We start from the raw sequence: 22,003 nt of genomic DNA, 5'->3' as shown, positions 1-22,003 counted from the left end.
GGACTGGGGCAGCTGGGGATGACTGACGGGGACTGGGGCAGCTGGGGATGACTGACGGGGACTGGGGCAGCTGGGGATGACTGACAGGGACTGGGGATGACTGACAGGGACTGGGGCAGCTGGGGATGACTGACGGGGACTGGGGATGACTGACAGGGACTGGGGCAGCTGGGGAAGACTGACGGGGACTGGGGAAGACTGACGGGGACTGGGGCAGCTGGGGATGACTGACAGGGACTGGGGCAGCTGGGGATGACTGACAGGGACTGGGGATGACTGACAGGGACTGGGGCAGCTGGGGATGACTGACGGGGACTGGGGATGACTGACGGGGACTGGGGATGACTGACAGGGACTGGGGAAGCTGGGGATGACTGACGGGGACTGGGGATGACTGACGGGGACTGGGGCAGCTGGGGATGACTGAAGGGGACTGGGGACGACTGACGGGGACTGGGGCAGCTGGGGATGACTGACAGGGACTGGGGATGACTGACAGGGACTGGGGCAGCTGGGGATGACTGACGGACTGGGGCAGCTGGGGATGACTGACAGGGACTGGGGATGACTGACAGGGACTGGGGCAGCTGGGGATGACTGACGGGGACTAGGGATGACTGACGGGGACTGGGGATGACTGACGGGGACTGGGGAAGCTGGGGATGACTGACGGGGACTGGGGATGACTGACGGGGACTGGGGCAGCTGGGGATGACTGACAGGGACTGGGGATGACTGACAGGGACTGGGGCAGCTGGGGATGACTGACGGGGACTGGGGAAGACTGACGGGGACTGGGGAAGACTGACAGGGACTGGGGAAGACTGACGGGGACTGGGGAAGACTGACGGGGACTGGGGAAGACTGACGGGGACTGGGGCAGCTGGGGATGACTGACAGGGACTAGGGCAGCTGGGGATGACTGGGGGGGACTGGGGAAGACTGACGGGGACTGGGGCAGCTGGGGATGACTGACAGGGACTGGGGATGACTGACGGGGACTGGGGCAGCTGGGGATGACTGACAGGGACTAGGGCAGCTGGGGATGACTGGGGGGGACTGGTGCAACTGGGGGTGACTGGAAGGGGACCGAGGGGGGGGCTGGAGGTGACTGAGGGGGGCTGGGGGTGACTGGAGCAGGAGTGCACATAGCCCTCCTTCTGTCACCCCGGCACACAGCGTCCCGCTCCCCTGTCAGCCACAGTTACAGCTCCCCGGTCTCTGGAGGAGACAGCAGGGACTGCAGGGTGATAGTGTGATTCCTGGAGCTGTAAAGCGGGATCTGACCCCGCTGTACAGCTCCAGGACCCGCAGCGACACTATCACCCTGCAGTCCGTGCTGTCTCCTCCAGAGACCGGGGAGCTGTAACTGTGGCTGACAGGGGAGCGGGACGCTGTGCTTAAGGACGCCCGCGCTGCATAACTCCGGACTGCCCGCCCCTCGCCTCACTCCAGCGCTCGCCAGCCCCATACTGCCCCTCTCCAGACTGCCGGCCCGATCCGCCCCTCTCGGCCCCGCACCGCCCCTCTCCGGACTGCCGGCCCGCCCTGCACCTCACAGCAGCGCTCGCCAGCCCCATACTGCCCGTCTCCGGACTGTCTGCCCGCCCGCGTACCGCACCGTCCGGCCCGCCCGCAATGATTTTTTGTGAAAATCGAATTTACGATTTTCACAAAAAATCAAATCGATCCAAACACTCTGGGCGAATTAATCGAATTAATTCGATTAATCGCCCAGCCCTACTTCCGCCTATACCAATGCTGACTCCCTGCCTGGCCGCCGCTCTCCGCTCACATATACCGGCTCCCGGCATCAGCGCGGACACCAGGATGCATCGGGAGCCGGTATGTATGGGGGGGAGAGCGCAGAGCGGCGGCCAGGCAGGGACTCAGCATTGGTATAGGCGGAAGTTATCCCGGAAGGAGGAGGAGGAGGGGTGAGCGCTCCTGTGTACTGAGCGGCTCCCCCCTGCGCCCGGCGGCATGTCATATCCATTACCCAGCTACAGCTCCCATCACCTGTTCATACTAGAAGCAGATGATGGGAGCTGTAGTTCAATGTATATGGTCCGGATCGGCGGGAATGCGGCGGATCAGCGTGTGGCGGATCGGCGGGAATGCGGCGGAAATTCGGCGGATCGGCGGGCTTACTGTGTATTGAATGTATTGAATGAATACATTTATGCAATACTTTGGGGAGCAAGGACACTTGCTCCCCAAAGTATTCCATAGATGTATTCATTCAATAAAGCACTGTACACTACATTACATTACATTACATAGAAACCCATAGAAACAATAAAGTCCCATAGACTTCTATATAGAGAGCGCCCCCTGCTGGACACTCCATAGGAATTACACCCTGGGTCGTGACGTCACTTCTTCAGAGATATTTCTAACACTTCCTGATCTACTAAATTAAGGGAAATAGCTCTATATGTGCATTTCCCATAATTAATGTACATTAGAAATTTGTATAACTTTTCATAAGTAACAACATATCAAAAATTAATTTTGGCCGGACTTCTCCTTTAACTCCGGAGTGGCCAGGAGTATCTCAGGCAAAGAGGGTGTGGCTGAACAAAAACAGAGGAAATAGAGCAGTGTTCAGACAAGGTTCAGGACACTGCACAAACATACAAAAACAATGAATATCAGCGCCATCTCAGCCGCGCAGCACGAGCCAAGGGGCGCACGGAGTTTGGCACACGCACAATCATGACAGTACCCCCCCTTTTATGAGGGGCCTCCGGACCCTCACTTGATAAATCAGGTGTAGGCGGAAAGTTACCTCTCACCACACAGGTTTGAATGTCACTATCAATATCGCTATCCGTCTCCCACTCGTCAGCGGAGGACTCGGGGTTACAGATAGATGAGCTACAGACAGAGTTATCATCACCACAATTTTCATTCACATCAGGCACAGGTATGGCAGGATTATCAGAGGAACAGTCTATGCCCATTTCCCCAATGGTTACCTGTGCGCCCAGATGACCTTCCGGGGAGTCACCTGGACGCTGATGATGTTCTGATCGCCGGGGACGGATGGGGCAATGGCTGATGTAGTGACCACCGTTCCCGCAGTAAAAGCACAGGCCATTGTGTCTCCGGAATTCTTGTCTTGTCCTGACGTTCGGTGCTCCCAGCTGCATAGGTTCCTCCTCTGAGACAACAGGGAGGAAAGGTTTTTCAGCAGGAAAAGCAGAAGATTTGAAGAGGTCAGAGTTTGCTTTCGCCCTCTTCCTGTCACGGAGTCTGCGGTCGATACTAATGGCCAAGGCCATGGTCTCTGTAAGGGTTGGAGGATCTGGGTGACCTACCCAGGCATCCTTAATGCCCTCTGCCAATCCTTGCTTAAAGTAAGCCTTTAGAGCCGGTTCACACCAAGCAGTCACCACACAAAATTTTATAAACTCGGAACAGTATTCCTCCGCTGGTCGCTTACCCTGACGCAGAGAGAGTAGGTTATTCTCTGCCAATGCCATGTGATCTGGTTGAGCATATACAGTACCCAGGGACAAAAAGAATTTCTCCAGGCTACTCCATTCCTCCACCTCAGGAGGGATTTTGAGAGCCCAAGCCTGAGGATCTCCTTGCAGCAGTGAGACCACAATACCAACCTTCTCCTGCTCAGAAGGGAAGTGATTGATCCGAAAAAACAACATACAAGCACCCCTAAAGGACTCAAACTTCTCCATATCACCAGAAAATCTATTAGGAAGCAACATGACAACCCGTATCAGGTCCCAGTATATTACACACCTCAGTGTAAGGTTTCCAGTATATTACACACCCAGTATCAGGTCCCCAGTATATCACACACCCCAGTATTAGGTCCCCAGTATATTACACCCCCCAATATCAAGTCCCTAGTATATTACACCCCCCAGTATCAGGTCCCCAGTGTATTACACCCCCCAGTATAAGGGCCCCAGTATATTACACCCCCAGTATCAGGTCCCCGGTATATTATACACCCCAGTATATTGCACATCCCTGTATCAGCTCCCCAGTATATTACACCCCCCAATATCAAGTCCCTAGTATATTACACCCCCCAGTATCAGGTCCCCAGTGTATTACACCCCCCAGTATAAGGGCCCCAGTATATTACACCCCCAGTATCAGGTCCCCGGTATATTATACACCCCAGTATATTGCACATCCCTGTATCAGCTCCCCAGTATATTACACCCCCCAATATCAAGTCCCTAGTATATTACACCCCCCAGTATCAGGTCCCCAGTGTATTACACCCCCCAGTATAAGGGCCCCAGTATATTACACCCCCAGTATCAGGTCCCCGGTATATTATACACCCCAGTATATTACACATCCCTGTATCAGGTCCCCAGTATATTACACAGACAGTATCAGGTCCCCAATATATTACACCCCCCAGTATCAGGTCCTCAGTATATTACACCCCCCAGTATCAGGTCCCTAGTATATTACACACCCCAGTATCAGGTCCCCGGTATATTATACACCCCAGTATATTACACATCCCCGTATCAGGTCCCCAGTATATAACACAGACAGTATCAGGTCCCCAATATATTACACACACCAGTATCAGGTCCCCAGTATATTACACCCCCCAGTATCAGGTCCCCAGTATATTACACACCCCAGTATCAGGTCCCCGGTATATTATACACCCCAGTATCAGGTCCCCAGCATATTATACATCCCAGTATCAGGTCCCCAGTATATTACACATCCCAATATCAGGTCCCCAGTATATTACACCCCCCAGTATCAGGTCCCCAGTATATTACACACCTCAGTATCAGGTCCCATGTATATTATACACCCCAGTATAAGGTCCCCGGTATATTACACACCATAGTATCAGGTCCCCAGTATATTACACATCCCAGTATCAGGTCCCCAGTATATTACATACCTCAGTGTCAAGTCCCTAATATATTAAACACTACAGTATCAACTCCCTAGAATATTACACACCTCCAACATCAGGTCCCCAGTATATTACACACCCAGTATCAGGTCCCCAGTATATTACACATCCCAGTATCAGGCCCCAAGTATATTACACCCCCCCAGTATCAGGTCCCCAGTATATTACACCCCCCAGTATCAGGTCCCCAGTATATTACACACCCATTATCATGTCCCCAGTATATTACAACAAAACACAGCAATCGCTGAACTCAGGGAGACCAGCGACAAAAACAAAATCAGATAGAGTACTCACTAAAGAGTCTCCACTGATGCATTGCCCCCTATAAATTTAAATATGCAAAAGAGGGGTCCGTGGAGTCTCAGTTACGAGTCTCAAAACACGGGAATAGCCAGATATCCCTCCAGGGGAGGGAAGCCTATTGCCAAGGGGGTGCCTCCCAGTGGGGAGATCACCAAACCACCCTGATACGTAGCCCCTTAAGTCCCACTCGGTTGCGAGTATTGGAACATAAATAGGGAAATACCAGGGTGGCCCCTTATACGTCAAAGTCTAACTCTGTGGCGAGTATTGCGACATGACAAGGGTTTACCAAGGCAGGCATCCATCCACAGACGATCGTTTGGGGTAGTTGCCCCCCGTCAGTGTGGAGTATTATGTAGGATTCTGGCTAACAGGGGCAATGAAAAATAGACCAACAAAACACAGCAATCGCTGAACTCAGGGAGACCAGTATATTACACACAGCAGTATCAGGCCCCAAGTATATTACACCCCCCAGTATCAGGTCCCCAGTATATTACACCCCCCAGTTTCAGGTCCCCAGTATATTACACACCTCAGTATCAGGTCCCCAGTATATTAGACACCTCAGTATCAGGTCCCGGTATATTATACACCCCGGTATCAGGTACTCGGTATATTACACACCGTAGTATCAGATCTCCAGTATATTACACATCCCAGTATCAGGTCCCCAGTATATTACACACCTCAGTATCAGGTCCCCGGTATATTATACACCCCAGTATCAGGTACCCGGTATATTACACACCCCAGTGTCAAGTCCCTAGTATATTACACACCACAGTATCAAGTCTCTAGAATATTGCACACTCCCCAGTATCAGGTACCCGGTATATTACACACCCCAGTGTCAAGTCCCTAGTATATTACACACCACAGTATCAAGTCTCTAGAATATTGCACACTCCCCAGTATCAGGTACCCGGTATATTACACACCCCAGTATCAGGTCCCCAGTATATTACACCCCCTAGTATCAGGTCCTCAGTATATGACATCCCCCCGTATCAGGTCCCCAGTATATTACAAACCCCAGTATCAGGTCCCCGGTATATTAAACACCCCAGTATCAGGTCCCTGGTATATTACACACCATAGTATCAGGCCCCAAGTAAATTACACATCCCAGTATCAGGTCCCCAGTATATTACAAACCCGGTATCATGTCCCCAGTATATTACGTCCACAGTACCAGGCCCCCGTATATTACACACCCCAGTTTATTACATGCCCAGTTTCAGATCCCCAGTATATTACACACCTCAGTATCTGGTCCCCTGTATATTACACCCCCCAGTATCAGGTCCCCAGTATATAACACACCGTAGTATCAGGTCCCCAGTATATTACACATCCCAGTATCAGGTCTCCAGCATATTACACACCCCGTTATCAGGTCCCAGTATATTACACACCCTTTTATCAGGTCCCCAGTATATTACACACCCCAGTTTCAGGTCCCCGGTATATTATACACCCCAGTATCAGGTCCCCCGTATATTACACATCCCAGTATCAGGTCCCCAGTATATTAAACACCTCAGTATCAGGTCCCCGGTATATTATACACCCCAGTATCAGGTACCCAGTATACTACACACCCCAGTGTCAAGTCCCTAGTATATTACACACAACAGTATCAAGTCCCTAGAATATTACACCCCCCAGTATCAGGTCCCCAGTATATTACACCCCCCAGGATCAGGTCCCCAGTATATTACACCCCCTAGTATCAGGTCCTTAGTATATGACATCCACCAGTATCAGGTCCCCAGTATATAACAAACCCCAGTATCAGGTCTCCGGTATATTAAACACCCCAGTATCAGGTCCCAGGTATATTACACACCTTAGTTTCAGGTCCCCAGTAAATTACACATCCCAGTATCAGGTCCTCAGTATATTACACACCCAGTATCATGTCCCCAGTATATTATACACCCCAGTATCAGGTCCCCGATATATTACACATCGTAGTATCAGGTCCCCAGTACAATACACATCCCAGTATCAGGTCCCCAGTATATTACACACCCAGTATCATGTCCCCAGTGTATTAAACCCCACAGTATCAGGCCCCAAGTGCATTACACCCCCCAGTATCAGGTCCCCAGTATATTACACCCCCAGTATCAGGTCCCCAGTATATTACACACCTTAGTATCAGGTCCCCAGTATATTACACACCTTAGTATCAGGTCCCCGGTATATTATACACCCCAGTATCAGGTCCCCCGGTATATTACACACCGTAGTATCAGGTCCCCCGGTATATTACACACCGTAGTATCAGGTCCCCGGTATATTATACACCTCAGTATCAGGTACCCGGTATATTACACACCCCAGTGTCAAGTCCCTAGTATAATACACACCACAGTATCAAGTCCCCAGTATATTACATCCCTCAGTATCAGGCCCCAAGTATATTACACCCACAAGTATAAGGTCCCCAGTATATTGCACCCCTAGTATCAGGTCCCCAGTATATTGCAAACCTCAGTATCAGGTCCCGGTATATTATACACCCCAGTATCAGGTCCCCGGTTTATTACACACCATAGTATCAGATCCTCAGTATATTACACATTCCAGTATCAGGTCCCCAGTATATTACACACCTCAGTATCAGGTCCCCGGTATATTTTACACCCCAGTATCAGGTACCCGGTATATTACACACCCCAGTGTCAAGTCCCTAGTATATTAAACACCACAGTATCAAGTCCCTAGAATATTACACACTCCCCAGTATCAGGTACCCGGTATATTACACACCCAGTATCAGGTAAATTACCCCAGTAAATTACACATCCCAGTATCAGGTCTCCAGTATATTACACACCCAGTATATTATACACTCCCCAGTATCAGGTCCCCGGTATATTATACACCCCAGTATCAGGTCCCCAGTATATTACACATCCCAGTATCAGGTCCCCAGTATATTACACATCCCAGTATCAGGTCCCCAGTATATTACGTCCATCAGTATCAGGCCCCAAGTATATTACACCCCCAAGTATCAGGTCCCCAGTATATTACACCCCCAAGTATCAGGTCCCCAGTATATTATACACCCCAGTATCAGGTCCCCGATATATTACACATCGTAGTATCAGGTCCCCAGTATAATACACATCCCAGTATCAGTTCCCCAGTATATTACACACCCAGTATCATGTCCCCAGTGTATTAAACCTCACAGTATCAGGCCCCAAGTACATTACACCCCCAGTATCAGGTCCCCAGTATATTACACCCCCAGTATCAGGTCCCCAGTATATTACACACCTTAGTATCAGGTCCCCGGTATATTTTACACCCCAGTATCAGGTCCCTGGTATATTGCACACCGTAGTATCAGATCCCCAGTATATTACACACCCCAGTATCAGGTCCCCAGTATATTACAACCCCCAGTATCAGGTCCTCAGTATATGACATCCCCCCGTATCAGGTCCCCAGTATATTACAAACCCCAGTATCAGGTCCCCGGTATATTAAACACCCCAGTATCTGGTCCCTGGTATATTACACACCATAGTATCATAGTATACCAGGTACCCAGTATATTATACGCCCCGTTTCAGGTCCCCGGTATATTACACACCATAGTATCAGGTGCCCAGTATATTAGACATCCCAGTATCAGGTCCCCAGTATATTACACACCTCAGTATCAGGTCTCCGGTATATTATACACCCCAGTATCAGGAACCCAGTATACTATACACCCCAGTGTCAAATCCCTAGTATATTACACACCACAGTATCAAGTCCCTAGAATATTACACCCCCCCAGTATCAGGTCCCCAGTATATTACACCCCCCAGTATCAGGTCCTCAGTATATGACATCCCCCCGTATCAGGTCCCCAGTATATTACAAACCCCAGTATCAGGTCCCCAGTATATTAAATACCCCAGTATCAGGTCCCTGGTATATTACACACCATAGTATCAGGTCCCCAGTAAATTACACATCCCAGTATCAGGTCCCTAGTATATTACACACCCAGTATCATGTCCCCAGTATATTACACCCCCCAGTATCAGTCCCCCAGTATATTACACCCCCAGTATTAGATCCCCTGTATATTACATCCCCCAGTATCAGGTGCCCAGTATATTACACACCTCGGTATTAGGTCCCCTGTATATTACACACCATAATATCAGGTCCCCAGTATATTACAAATGCCAGTATCAGGTCTCCAGCATATTACACACCCCGTTATCAGGTCCCATTATATTACACACCCCAGTATCAGGTTCCCCGTATATTACACACCTCAGTATCAGGTCCCTGGTATATTTTACACCCCAGTATCAGGTACCCGTTATATTACACACCCCAGTGTCAAGTCCCTAGTATATTACACACCACAGTATCAAGTCCCTAGAATATTATACACTCCCCAGTATCAGGTTTCCGGTATATTACACACCCCAGTATCAGGTCCCCAGTATATTACACCCCCCCTAGTATCAGGTTCTCAGTATATGACATCCCCCGTATCAGGTCCCCAGTATATTTCAAACCTCAGTATCAGGTCCCCGGTATATTAAACACCCCAGTATCAGGTCCCTGGTATATTACACACCATAGTATCAGGTCCCCAGTAAATTACACATCCCAGTATAAGGTCCCCAGTATATTACAAACCCAGTATCATGTCCCCAGTATATTACGTCCCCAGTATCAGGCCCCCGTATATTACACACCCCAGTATCATGCCCCCAGAATATTACACCCCCCCCAGTATCAGGCCCCCAGTATATTACACCCCCCAGTATTAGATCCCCAGTATATTACATCCCCCAGTTTCCGGTCCCCAGTATATTACACACCTCAGTATTAGGTCCCCTGTATATTACACACCATAATATCAGGTCCCCAGTATATTACAAATGCCAGTATCAGGTCTCCAGCATATTACACACCCCATTATCAGGTCCCAGTATATTACACACCCCAGTATCAGGTCCCCAGTATATTACACACCCCAGTATCAGGTCCCCGGTATATTATACCAACATATCTGCAGCTATCCTCACTGGGTTCCCAGGTCATCCAGTCTGATCTCCCCACCAGCATTCATCTCAGTGCAGAGAAAAGAGATGGCGCTAGCAGGGAGATCACAATGTGAACTTTACATACCTGGCCCAGCAAGCATTTCTGCATCTAAGCCCATTCTTATCTCCCTGATAGAGCCAGCTCTTACCTCTGCAGTGAGATGAGACCTCAGCTGATACTTTAAAGGGGAACACTTTAACCCTTAGGGGACACAGCCAGTTTTCATTTTTGCGTTTTCGTTTTTCCCTCCTCGTGTATATAAGGCCATAGCGCCTGCATTTTTCCACCTAGAGACCCAAATGAGCCCTTATTTTTTGCGCAACTAATTGTACTTTGCTAAGGCAGATGTAATTTTTGCCTAAAATGTGCCGGGAAACCAGAAAAAAATTATATGTGTGGTGAAATTGAAAAAAAAAAACGCATTTCTTTTATTTGGGGGAAATGTGTTTTTACGCCATTCGCCCTGGGGTAAAACTGACTTGTTATGCATGTTCCTCAAGTCGTTACGATTAAAACGATATGTAACATGTATAACTTATATTGTATCTGATGGCCTGTATAAAATTCAAACCGTTGTTAACCAATATACGTTCCTTAAAATCGCTCCATTCCCGGGCTTATAGCGCTTTTATCCTTTGGTCTATGGGTCTGTGTGAGGTGTCATTTTTTGCGCCATGATGTGATCTTTCTATCGGTACCTTGATTGCGCATATATGACTTTTTGATCGCTTTTTATTACAATTATTCTGGATTTGATGCGACCAAAAATGCGCAATTTTGCACTTTGGGATTTTTTTGTGCTGACGCCGTTTACCGTGTGAGATCAGGAATGTGATTAATTAATAGTTCGGGCGATTACGCACGCGGCGATAGCAAACATGTTTGTTTATTAATTTATTTATTTATTTTTATTTATAAAATGGGGAAAGGGGGGTGATTCAGACTTTTATTAGGGGAGGGGGTTTTGTGTTATTAAAAATACTTTTTTCTTTTACTTTAGACATATACTAGAAGCCCCCCTGGGGGGCTTCTAGTATATGCACTCTGATCTCTCATAGAGATCCATGCAGTATAGTTATACTGCATGAATCCATGAGATCGGTGTTCTATTACTTTTGGCTGCTGCAGCCAAAAGCAATAGAATGCCGAGCCGGGATCAGCGCCATTACGGAGCAGACCCCGGCCCGGTATGGATGCAGGGATCGCCCCCCCGCAATCGCGCCGCAGGGGGGCGATCCCCCCACTAGACCACCAGGGATGTATAACCGCAAGTATTTAGAAGCAGCTGTCAACTTTGACAGCTGCTTCTAAGTACTTAATTAGCGGGCACGGCGATCGGACCGTGCCCGCTAATAGCCGCGAGCCCGGGCTACTCGCGGCACCCGGGATCGCGGCAGTTCAGAGGGTGGTCGCCGCGCGACCCCCCTCTGAACTCCCATAGCGGCACGAGGACGTTAAATAACGTCCTGGTGCAGCTATGGGTTAAAGCGGAACTATTGTGGTGTGCTCCCGCGGTGGTATGGCGGAGGTATGGCCGGTCACTTGCTAGGTGGTGAAGTGAGACGCCAGTTCTATGGTGGTTGGCCGAGATGTAGCCGGACCCTAGGATGTTATGTCGTGACGCCAGTGCTGGTTGGGCACACAGGTATGTTGGCACGCCTCGGGGACTTCAGAAGGGGCCGCGCAGCAACCCCGCTCTGAACCGGCACGGTCCCGGGTGCGGCATGTAGCCCGAAACCGCGGCTAATCAAGCAATCAGATGCAGCTGTCAAAGTTGACAGCTGCATCTGATTGCTTGCTGTCCCTCATATCTGGTGGTCTAGTGGGGTGGATGGCCCCCCCCCCCGGGACATTGTCCTGGAGGAGCGATCCACACCCTTTGCCGGCCGAGGTCAGCGCCGTAATGGTGCTGATCCCGGCTCGGCGCTCGGCTGTTTTCGGCTGCAGAAGCCGAAAGCAATCGAGTGCCGATCTCATTGATCTATGCTGGATAACTATACAGCATATATCTCAACGAGAGATCAGTGTGCATATACTAGAAGTCCCCCAGGGGGAATAACCCTAATCCCAGGGGAAATAACCCTAACCCCAGGGGGAATAACCCTAGCCCCAGGGGAAATAGCCCTAACCCCAGGGGGAATAACCCTAGCCGCAGGGGGGCTTCTAGTACATGAAATAAATAAATAAATAAATAAAATTTTATTGTTGATAAAAAAAAAACCTCCTCTAATAAAAGTTTGAATCACCCCCTAAATTGGAAAATTGCGCATTTTTGGTCGCATCAAAAATTGTAATAAAAAGCAATCAAAAAGTTGCATATGCACAATTAAGGTACCGATAGAAAGAACACATCATGGCGCAAAACATGACACCTGACACAGCCCCATAGACCAAAGGATAAAAGCGCTATAAGCCTGGGAATGGAGCGATTTTAAGGAACGTATATTTGTTAACAATGGATGGAATTTTTTTTACAGGCCATCAGATACAATATAAGTTATACATGTTATATATCGTTGTAATCGTAACGACTTGAGGAACATATATAACAAGTCAGTTTTACCCCAGGGCGAATGGCGTAAAAACAAATACCCCCCAAATAAACAAAATGCTTTTTTTTTTTTGTAATTTCACCACACATTTATTTTTTTCTGGTTTTGCAGTGTTTTTTATGAAAAATTCAGCCTGTCATTGCAAAGTACAATTAGTGGCGCAAAAAAATTAAGGGCTCATGTGGGTTTCTAGGTGAAAAAATGCAACTGCTATGGCCTTTTGAACGCAAGGAGGAAAAAAAACAGAAGTGCAAAAATCAAAATTGGCTCTGTCTTTAAGGGGTTAAAAGGGCCGGTTACACCTTGTTCCCCTGTGGATAGTGACCTGCTGGGTTATTGTGGGGTCCCTTAGACTGTTGTCACGGTGGTCCGGAGTGGACTGGTGACCAACCCGGACTATTGGTACTGCCACCCACAGAAAGGGGAGATGTCACAGAATCTCTTTATCGTGCAGCAGAACATACAGCTTTGAATTGACAGGATACTTTACACTTGACAAGACACTTAATTGTTCAGGATCCATGGGTTGCGTGTTGAGAGGTACAAAGAAGAACTTGAGGAGCAGAGAGGAGGATGTTGTGAGAGTCCCAACCCAAGTAGTACTGTGCTCTGCCAGGATGTTGGAGGTAGAAATAGAAAAAGACTTCAGAGAGCATACTTGTTCCCGTGCATCTACTCTTGTTGAAATGAACCACTTGTTGCCCTACCAGTGTCAGGGGACCCGTCCTAGTAGGTGACACAAGCCCCAGACCTTGTTACCTGGGATGAGCGGAATGCTGAGGGTTCCCTGCTGACAACTGCGCTGTGAGATAGAGTTCATAGGCTAGCAACTTTGCTCTATCCGAATCAGTTCCTAGCTTTCTGCCTTTGTGGATACTGTTCTGCACTGTGACTCTCCTAGTCCACGGCATTGGTTGAGATGATCTCTGACTTGTCCTCTGTAGAAAATAGTTTAACACTGCATAGTGCTGGGTGGAGTTACTTGAGGAGAAACAGTTAGCTGCATCTTGTCTCTACAGAGACCAACTGCGAAGACCTCTACGCTTCCTCTACCCACGTGACTTCCTATCTACAGCCCCTGTAAGGTGTGCTGTGAGTGGGTGAAGAGTGCATACAGAAGAAGTAAATTAAGAGATGATAGGATAGAAGAAAAAAGCACTTTCATTGGTCCACAGATCCATGTGACATACAAACAAACAATAACAAAGTACGTATACTCACAATAGCGACATCTTGTGGCGAAACTTTATCACTACTTCATCACCACTTGCTGATATGAAAGTATAGGCTCTTGCGAGTGGTGTAACCATTAGCAACACCCATGGTGGGAAACCACACTATCAGCAGGTTAGAAAAATTTAACCTGCTGATAGCCCCTTATTGTGGACGGGACGGTGAGGAGGATGGTATGTGTCTTACCTTTCTCCTCTGAGCCGTTAGCAGTGTAATCCTTGGTCTGGAGCACTGTTAAAATCATTTCCTGCCCTGCGCCCATCGCGCGAGCCAGCCCTCTCCTTCTAATGATAATTAATGGTGCGGTCGGGCCGGCTTGTGCTCTGGAGTCGGAGTTTGACGTTAGTGTCATTGAGAGGTTGCAAAATATTTTCTCAAATTTTGCAACCTCTCGATGACTCGCAGAACCAATGTGCCAGTTTTGGTATGGTGAAACCAATGGAAAATTCCACCAGCTACATTGTAGGTTAGAGAGTCTGAAGCTTCTAGGCCCCCACTGGATTTAGCCTGTGTCAGTGCTGTGTTAGCTATTCACTGGTAAAGGGGCACTCCGGTGTCAGAAAATTGTATTTAAGTAAGACTATTACACCAAGACATATAACCTTGTAATATAGTGTTATCTGCGTAATATAGTGTTATCTGGCTTCTGCGTGATTTACCCATGACAGGAAGTTGTGTAGTCCTCTCATAGTGTTATGTTGTCTCCATCTTTCAGCTCCACCCCCTCAGTGATGTCACCACCTCTGACCATCCCATGTGACCAGCCCCTACACAGATTAACATATATCTTTATTGGGACATTTATGGAAGAATGAGATGTGATTACAGCAAGCTGTCTTGTGTTGAATGATGCTACAGGAAGAGGAGCAGACAGCAGGTGCTGCAACCTCACCGAGGGAAAAATAGTGAGGGAAAGCAATGCATTATGGGGATTGTAGTAAACCTGAAACCAAAATGCCGAGATAATAGTCTCTCCCTGGAGAAATAAACAGGCAGCATTATGTCGTAGAGTTGAATATTTTTATTGCATGCAGCAGATAAGCAGCTACGGTACATTACACAATAGTTTTCTGCTATTCGGTAAATATCAGTCAAGTACAATAATACTTCATTTATAACATTACATTGCAACAAGTACAGTAGGCACAGACTAACAACACAACATGTCGGATGACGCTACTGTATGGGGCAGCATCAACAGTCGTGTGCCTACAGGATCCAACTATGGAAATCCATAGGCAATGGCTCCATACAGCCCATCGATCCCTGCGAGCAGAGCTCCTACATACAGTCTAGGGATAGCCGTCAGTCAACAGGTTCACAAAGGACACTATGAAAGTATTAGGAATTTCATGGAAGAGTAATGGCGTAGAGTTATATGTGCACTGGTATAGCGAGGGGTGAAGTTGCACCTAAGCCCCCAAAGTTGGGTGGCCCATTGGCTCATCTTCATTGGGGTCATATTCCAATGACATATAGGGTGGAATATGACATCACTGGTGGTTAGGTAGTGCAGTCTAATCCCGGCCTACACTTCTGACTGTAGCCTGGATTATCTGGCAGTCTTAGTTGAAGGATGTTTGGTATCTGATGAGGTGGAGCTGTGTGAATGAGTGGATGATCCTCCGGTAGAGTGTATGGTGGAGGATGAGTCTGAGGTGGAACTGCCATTGCTGGTATTACTAGTTATAGATGTGGAAGAGCTGGAGCCAGATACTGGACCACTAGAGGAGCCAGTAGAGTCACTGGTGGTGCCAGTAATGGGGGAATTGGAGTTACTGGTTGAGGTATTGTTGGAGTGGGTCAAACCAATAATGATAGTAGGGGGATTGGAGTTACTGGTTGAGTTATTGCTGGTGCTGGTGATTCCAGTATTGGTATTTGGGGAAATGGAGTTACTGGTTGAGTTATTGCTGGTGCTGGTGATTCCAGTATTGGTATTTGGGGAAATGGAGTTACTGGTTGAATTATTGCTGGTGCTGGTGATACCAGTATTGGTATTTGGGGAAATGGAGTTACTGGTTGAGTTATTGCTGGTGCTGGTAATACCAGTATTGGTATTTGGGGAAATGGAGTTACTGGTTGAGTTATTGCTGGTGCTGGTGACAACAGTATTGGAATTTGGGGAAATGGAGTTACCGGTTGAGTTACTACTGGTGCTCGTGATACCAGTATTGGTATTTGGGGAAATGGAGTTACTGGTTGAGTTATTGCTGGTGCTGGTGACACCAGTATTGGAATTTGGGGTAATGGAGTTACCGGTTGAGTTACTACTGGTGCTGGTGATACCAGTATTGGTATTTGGGAAAATGGAGTTACTGGTTGAGTTATTGCTGGTGCTGGTGACACCAGTATTGGTGTTTGGGGAAATGGAGTTACTGGTTGAGTCATTGTTGCTAGTGATACCAGTAACAGTACTGGGGGAATTGGAATTGCTGGTTGAGTTATTGGTGGAGGAACCTGTAATACTGGCAGCGGAGTTACCAGTGGAGTTACCAGAGGAGCCAGTTACAGCAAAGCCAGAAACACCCCCCACATTACTGCTGCTAGAGCCGGTGGAGTTGCTGGAAGAAGTGGTGGCGCCAGGTTGTCCTTCTGCTGTTAATTTGACCCCCATGCTATTGCACAGGTCAGTGTTGCAGCAGGTTACGAGTCCGCTGCCGGATTGGGTCACTGGGTCGGGGTCTTGGCAGTTGGTAGCGCAGTCTCTGGAGATCTTCGTTTGTCCATCTGAAATACAAATTATGATATTTCATATTTTTAACCTTTTGAAACAGTTTTGTATTTTTTTTTTTAAATCATGGCCAAAGGAATTCTGGGAAGTGAAAGTTCTTCTCTTACATTAACATGTTTCTATTTCTGCCTGACTAAGAAGAACTGAATGGCTGGGTTATCATGCAGAGGACAAGAACCTGTGGACCTTCTGAGCTCTGAGCTAACATAGAAACATAGAGAGTTGTCGGCTGAATATGACCCCCTGGTCCATCTAGTCCTCCCTTATATTATCACCTCTATTATTATTATCTTACTATAGATACATGTGTATCCCAGGAAGGTTTATATTCAGATACTGTAGATGTCTCAAAACTAAGACGTTATTGGAACTAATCACGACCTCGGCCATGCTCTACTAACAGTACTGGCCACTACGCTGTAGGGTTGTCACATCTTGGGTGCAATACCTGCCCAAGATAGGATTGGTTAGGAATAGGATCTAATGCTTACGTCATGGTCCTGATCTTGAACCATGAAAAAAATCAAAAATATTCATCCCTGCAGAGTGGAACCTGCCTTAAAGCAAAGGTATCATCCAAGTCATCGTCGGAGGTCATACCGCTAACAGAATACATGATGTACAGTATTTACATTCTGGGTCGGCATTTGGCAAAAGGAAAAAATTACGTCCATACACACAGGAATATGTGACTAAACGTATAGAAATTTCCGGAATCACTCACCTGTGCGGGTGAAGATGGTCTTGCACGCTGCATTCCCCTGCGGACACTCTTTTACCTCATTGCATTTTCCGAGTTCACTTGCATCCTTACAGTGGTAGCATTGCATGGACAGAGCTGGAGAAAGAGAGAAGAGGGAGTTATAGGTGAGGATAGATGGGGCACCTGAAACTCATCGACATCTGCTTAGTATGGACCTATCAACATTTCTGATAACAAGGCTGAAATATGGCACAGGTACTGGGCACCACCATAGTGAAGATCGAGGCCACAAATCTGCAATATGAGCCGTATCTGACCTGCTGGGACCGACAAGGTGATGTCTCGTCAGAACGGAGTCAACGTCTGGAGGACATAAGGGAAGTCCTGACCGTGATGTATTAGGACCAAACTGGTGTAACCCAGATCCCTCCATTCTTCCATGGAAAACAATGGAGCATTGGTGCCAAGAACTGGCACATGGATTGGCGTCCTGTTCAGGGGCGTAACTACCACTATAGCAGCCATAGCGGCTGCTATGGGGCCCGCCGCATCAGGGGGCCCCATGGCCTGCTCCTGCAATACACTGGGCCCCCTGAGCCGTCATCATTTGCAGCACCGGGTGGCCCTGCTGGTCTCCTGGGTTTTGCAAATGTCCCTTTAACTGCAAGCACTCCTGACCAGAGCTAGAGGTTATGTAGTTATGACTTCACTTGACCGATTAGTGGTCAGTCGGGGGGGGGGGGGCAATCAAAAGTTTGCTATGGGGCCCAGCCATTTCTAGTTATGCCCCTGGTCCTGTTCATGGATAAATAGAGGATTGGAGGCAAAGCAATAGCGGGGGAGCCAAGGGACTGGCACATGGGTTGGCACCATTCCATTTACCCATGGATATATAAAGGATTGCAGCCATGCAGTGGTGTAAGAGTCAGGGGGCTGGCACATGGGTTGGCACCATTCCGTTTACCCATGAATACATACAATGGTGTAAGAGTTAGAGGACTGGCACAGGGATTGGCACCATTCCATTTACCCATGGATATATAAAGGATTGCAGCCATGCAGTGGTGCAAGAGCCAGGGGGCTGGCACATGGGTTGGCACCCTTTCGTTTACCCATGGATACATACAATGGTGTAAGAGAGGACTGGCACAGGGATTGGTACCATTCCGTTTACCCATGGATATATAAAGGATTGCAGCCATGCAGTGGTGCAAAAGCCAGGGGGCTGGCACATGGGTTGGCACCATTTCGTTTACCCATGGATATATAAAGGATTGCAGCCATGCAATGGTGGAAGAGTCAGGGGACTGGCACAGGAACTGGCAACAAGGACATGTTGGCATTTTTAGACAGTAGCTTACTCTCATTGGTTCCTGTGGATTTCCAGACTAGACCAGCCATATAGAGGGCCCCTTCTGATGGTATTGGATCATTATTGGGCATGGCATCCTCTATGGTACACACACACCCCGGCACCGTCAGATTATACAGAGATGCCAGGGAGGTGGTTATTATTTATTATCATAGTAAATCATGGTTGGCGTCATCTGACTGATGTGGTTAATGTTGCCTGATGGTGCAATGCCACGGCAATACATTGGCGACACCTTTCTTCAACTTTCCACCAGACATTCCCACTGTCATATACCCTGAGGTTGTCACCATCCTCCCAATGATACAGAAGAACAAAGCTGATGTTATCCAGATCCCTGAGACAAGAGAACGTGAGTCAAGGAAGGGTTAATGGACGACGTCTCTTCCCCACCTAGGCTGACATCACACATTGTACTCCAGTTACATCCAAAGCTGCAGCCACAATATTGCTGAATATGATTGCAGGTTCTTACTCATCTCACTGATGCCCCCTGCTGGTTCAGTGTCTGTGAAAAGCCTGACATCTTGTGGTACTTTGTAGGAGGTGCACATGAAGACAGAACAATGCACGGCAGCGTATCAGCGGAGAGGTCAGGGCTGGTTTGTAGAATTGGGGATACAGCTCTGGAGGTGATTGTTAGATAAGAAATTAGGTACTGGCAGAATAGTGAGTGCAGCTCTGGAGGATAAGATACAATGTAACAGCAGAATAGTGAGTGCAGCTCTGGAGGATAAGACACAATGTAACAGCAGAGTAGTGAGTACAGCTCTGGAGGATAAGACACAATGTAACAGCAGAATAGTGAGTGCAGCTCTGGAGGATAAGACACAATGTAACAGCAGAATAGTGAGTGCAGCTCTGGAGGATAAGACACAATGTAACAGCAGACAGATAGTACAACTTTAGAACAAGGTAAGTAAATAGAGCTAAGCTGCAATACCAGATCCGACCTGTAAACATGGGTGTCGCTGTTTCTGGGAGAGTGCTGTCTCTTTGTGCATAACATACAAACACCCCCGACCCCCCCCCCCCCCCCCCCCCGACCCCCCGCTGCCGCCGCCGCCATTCGGCTCATTTCTGATTTCCATATTTAATAACATGGGATGATCAGGAGTTTTATAATTAGGGTTGACACCTCCTTAACCCCTCCTTCCCCAGAGGGGATCTCCTGGCACCAATACCAGCCCAGTCACCACATTGTGTAACCGCACAGACTATTAGTCCTCCCACCTCTGGCCTTGTGCAATGTGTCCTGCACTTTCCTACACATGATAGGAGACAGGTGTCCCACAACAGGAGCGCTCTGTTCTAGTGATACACCCTGACTGGGAGTGTACCGCGGAGTAGGGGGCGTAATGCTGGCCATACATCGCCAATACATCCCTCCTGACCTCCCTATACACATGAGTATTCAGCGTGGTCTATGGGGAGGGGTAGACCCCCCATACACCTTAGAGAGTCGGATGAACCCACTGACTTCAATAAGATTAGCTGACTAGTATAAGGTATATAGGGACCTTAATGGGCACCATTGTAGCTCCAACACAGCCTGCTCCAACATGGCAGTGACTTTCAGGATTCTGGAAAAGCTGGGTGAGAGTGGTTATATATTTTCCCGAATCCTCCTAACAGATGAAAAAAAAAATGATTTGCGAGCACTCCTTTCGGTTCCAGAATGGCAAATTCAGTTTTGGTGGACCGGGCCTATTCATATGAACGGCTAAGTTTAATACCACCATTCACCTCTAGTGGCCACTGTAGAGCATATACAATGCCAATGCCGAGTTCTCCTGGACGCATCAGGGGTTTGGGATCTGTGGAGCGGCAGGGGTTAAATAGCCTTTCTGTGATGACTAACATATACTTATTGCACTGGTCAATAACATTTCTGCAAATCCTCAGGGTCAGTAGTGATGTCTCTCCTTAAAGGGGTAGTTCACAAAAAAACAACAACTTTAAAATCAACTGGTGGCAGAAAGTACCAGAGATTTGTAATTTACTTCTGTTACAAAATGTTCAGCCTTCCAGTACTTATCAGCTGCTGTATGTCCTGCATGAAGTGGTGTATTCTCTCCAGTTGGACACACTGCTCTCTGCTGCCACCTCTGTCCATGTCAGGAACTGTCCAGAGTAGGAGAGGTTTTCTATGGGGATTTGCTGCTGCTCTGGACAGTTCTTGACATGGACAGAGGTGGCAGCAGAGAGCACTGTGTTAGACTGGAGAGAATACACCACTTCCTGCCAGACATTCAGCAACTGAGAAGTACTGGAAGACTCATTACCAAGCTCTGGCACTTTCTGGCACCAGTTAATTTAAAAGAATCTTTAAAGACTGCGTCATAAAGACGTATGGAAACTTTTGGGCCATTTCTGCTCCACTTGGAATTCTGGGAAGGATATGCAGATTCTCTAGAAGGATACTTTGGCTAATATTCCAAGTCTCGTCTATAAATAACATTATATAATCTGCTTCTGACAATCACACAGTAATAGCTCAAGACATAATTGATCAATTCCCTAAACAGCGCCACACCTGTTCACAGGTTGTGCTTGGTACTGCACCTAAACCCCATTCACATTAGCAGAGCAGGGCTGCAATACCAGACCCAACCCATGAGCAGGTGTGCATATAAGCTTCACTCCAGTAACAGGAAGTAAATAGCAGAATTATGAATGCAGCTCTGAAGTAGACGTGATTTCAGCATAGATGTAGTAACTCTCTTACCCAGGTCCATGCAGAGAGCGGCAGCCACCAGACAGATCACTATTCCCTTCATCATCTTGATGCCTCTGGAAGGAGTGAATACTGGGAGCACTCGGAGGATCCCATATATATAGTCCTCTCTCCACCTTATTAACATAAATGTATCAAAAAGAGATATTTATCGGCTGTTAGATAATGTGCGCGGAGGTTTCACGGTATAATTAGCGATATCTAAGGCGTGCCGGGTAATTATCTCATTTATAGACATGTGATGGTATCGTAATGAAGACAGTAAAGTCATTGTGTGATGGAGCTGCGGCCTTATCGTAGCGCCTCCCACAGGACGCCCCCCCCCCCCCTCACATTCCGATGACCGGGCCCCAGACA

General features: G+C 47.9%; 1 protein-coding gene across 1 annotated transcript; it reads right to left on the bottom strand.

The window, feature by feature from the left end:
• Positions 1-15,098: 15,098 nt before the first annotated feature.
• Positions 15,099-21,745, bottom strand: LOC138782963 (mucin-21-like). Its single transcript, XM_069957002.1, has 3 exons — positions 21,638-21,745; positions 17,559-17,672; positions 15,099-16,830 (listed from the first exon to the last, which is right to left on the bottom strand). Exons 1-3 carry the CDS (start codon positions 21,690-21,692, stop codon positions 15,653-15,655), a joined length of 1,347 nt encoding a protein of 448 aa, XP_069813103.1. The 5' UTR covers positions 21,693-21,745; the 3' UTR covers positions 15,099-15,652.
• Positions 21,746-22,003: the final 258 nt, after the last annotated feature.

This window comes from Dendropsophus ebraccatus, chromosome 2 (assembly GCF_027789765.1).
Source record: "Dendropsophus ebraccatus isolate aDenEbr1 chromosome 2, aDenEbr1.pat, whole genome shotgun sequence".
NCBI classification, from domain to species: Eukaryota; Metazoa; Chordata; class Amphibia; order Anura; family Hylidae; genus Dendropsophus; species Dendropsophus ebraccatus.
Note: the sequence above shows the minus strand (reverse complement) of the source record. Positions and strands in the feature narration are given on the sequence as shown.

Bases quoted from the DNA above. Each gene is read 5' to 3' on its own strand.
- LOC138782963 (XM_069957002.1), bottom strand. From the start codon at position 21,692: ATGATGAAGGGAATAGTGATCTGTCTGGTGGCTGCCGCTCTCTGCATG. The intron at 17,673-21,637 runs GTAAGAGAGTTA...CTCTTTCTCCAG, and splicing joins CGCTCTCTGCATGGACCTGG to CTCTGTCCATGCAATGCTAC. The intron at 16,831-17,558 runs GTGAGTGATTCC...TTTGTATTTCAG, and splicing joins GACCATCTTCACCCGCACAG to ATGGACAAACGAAGATCTCC.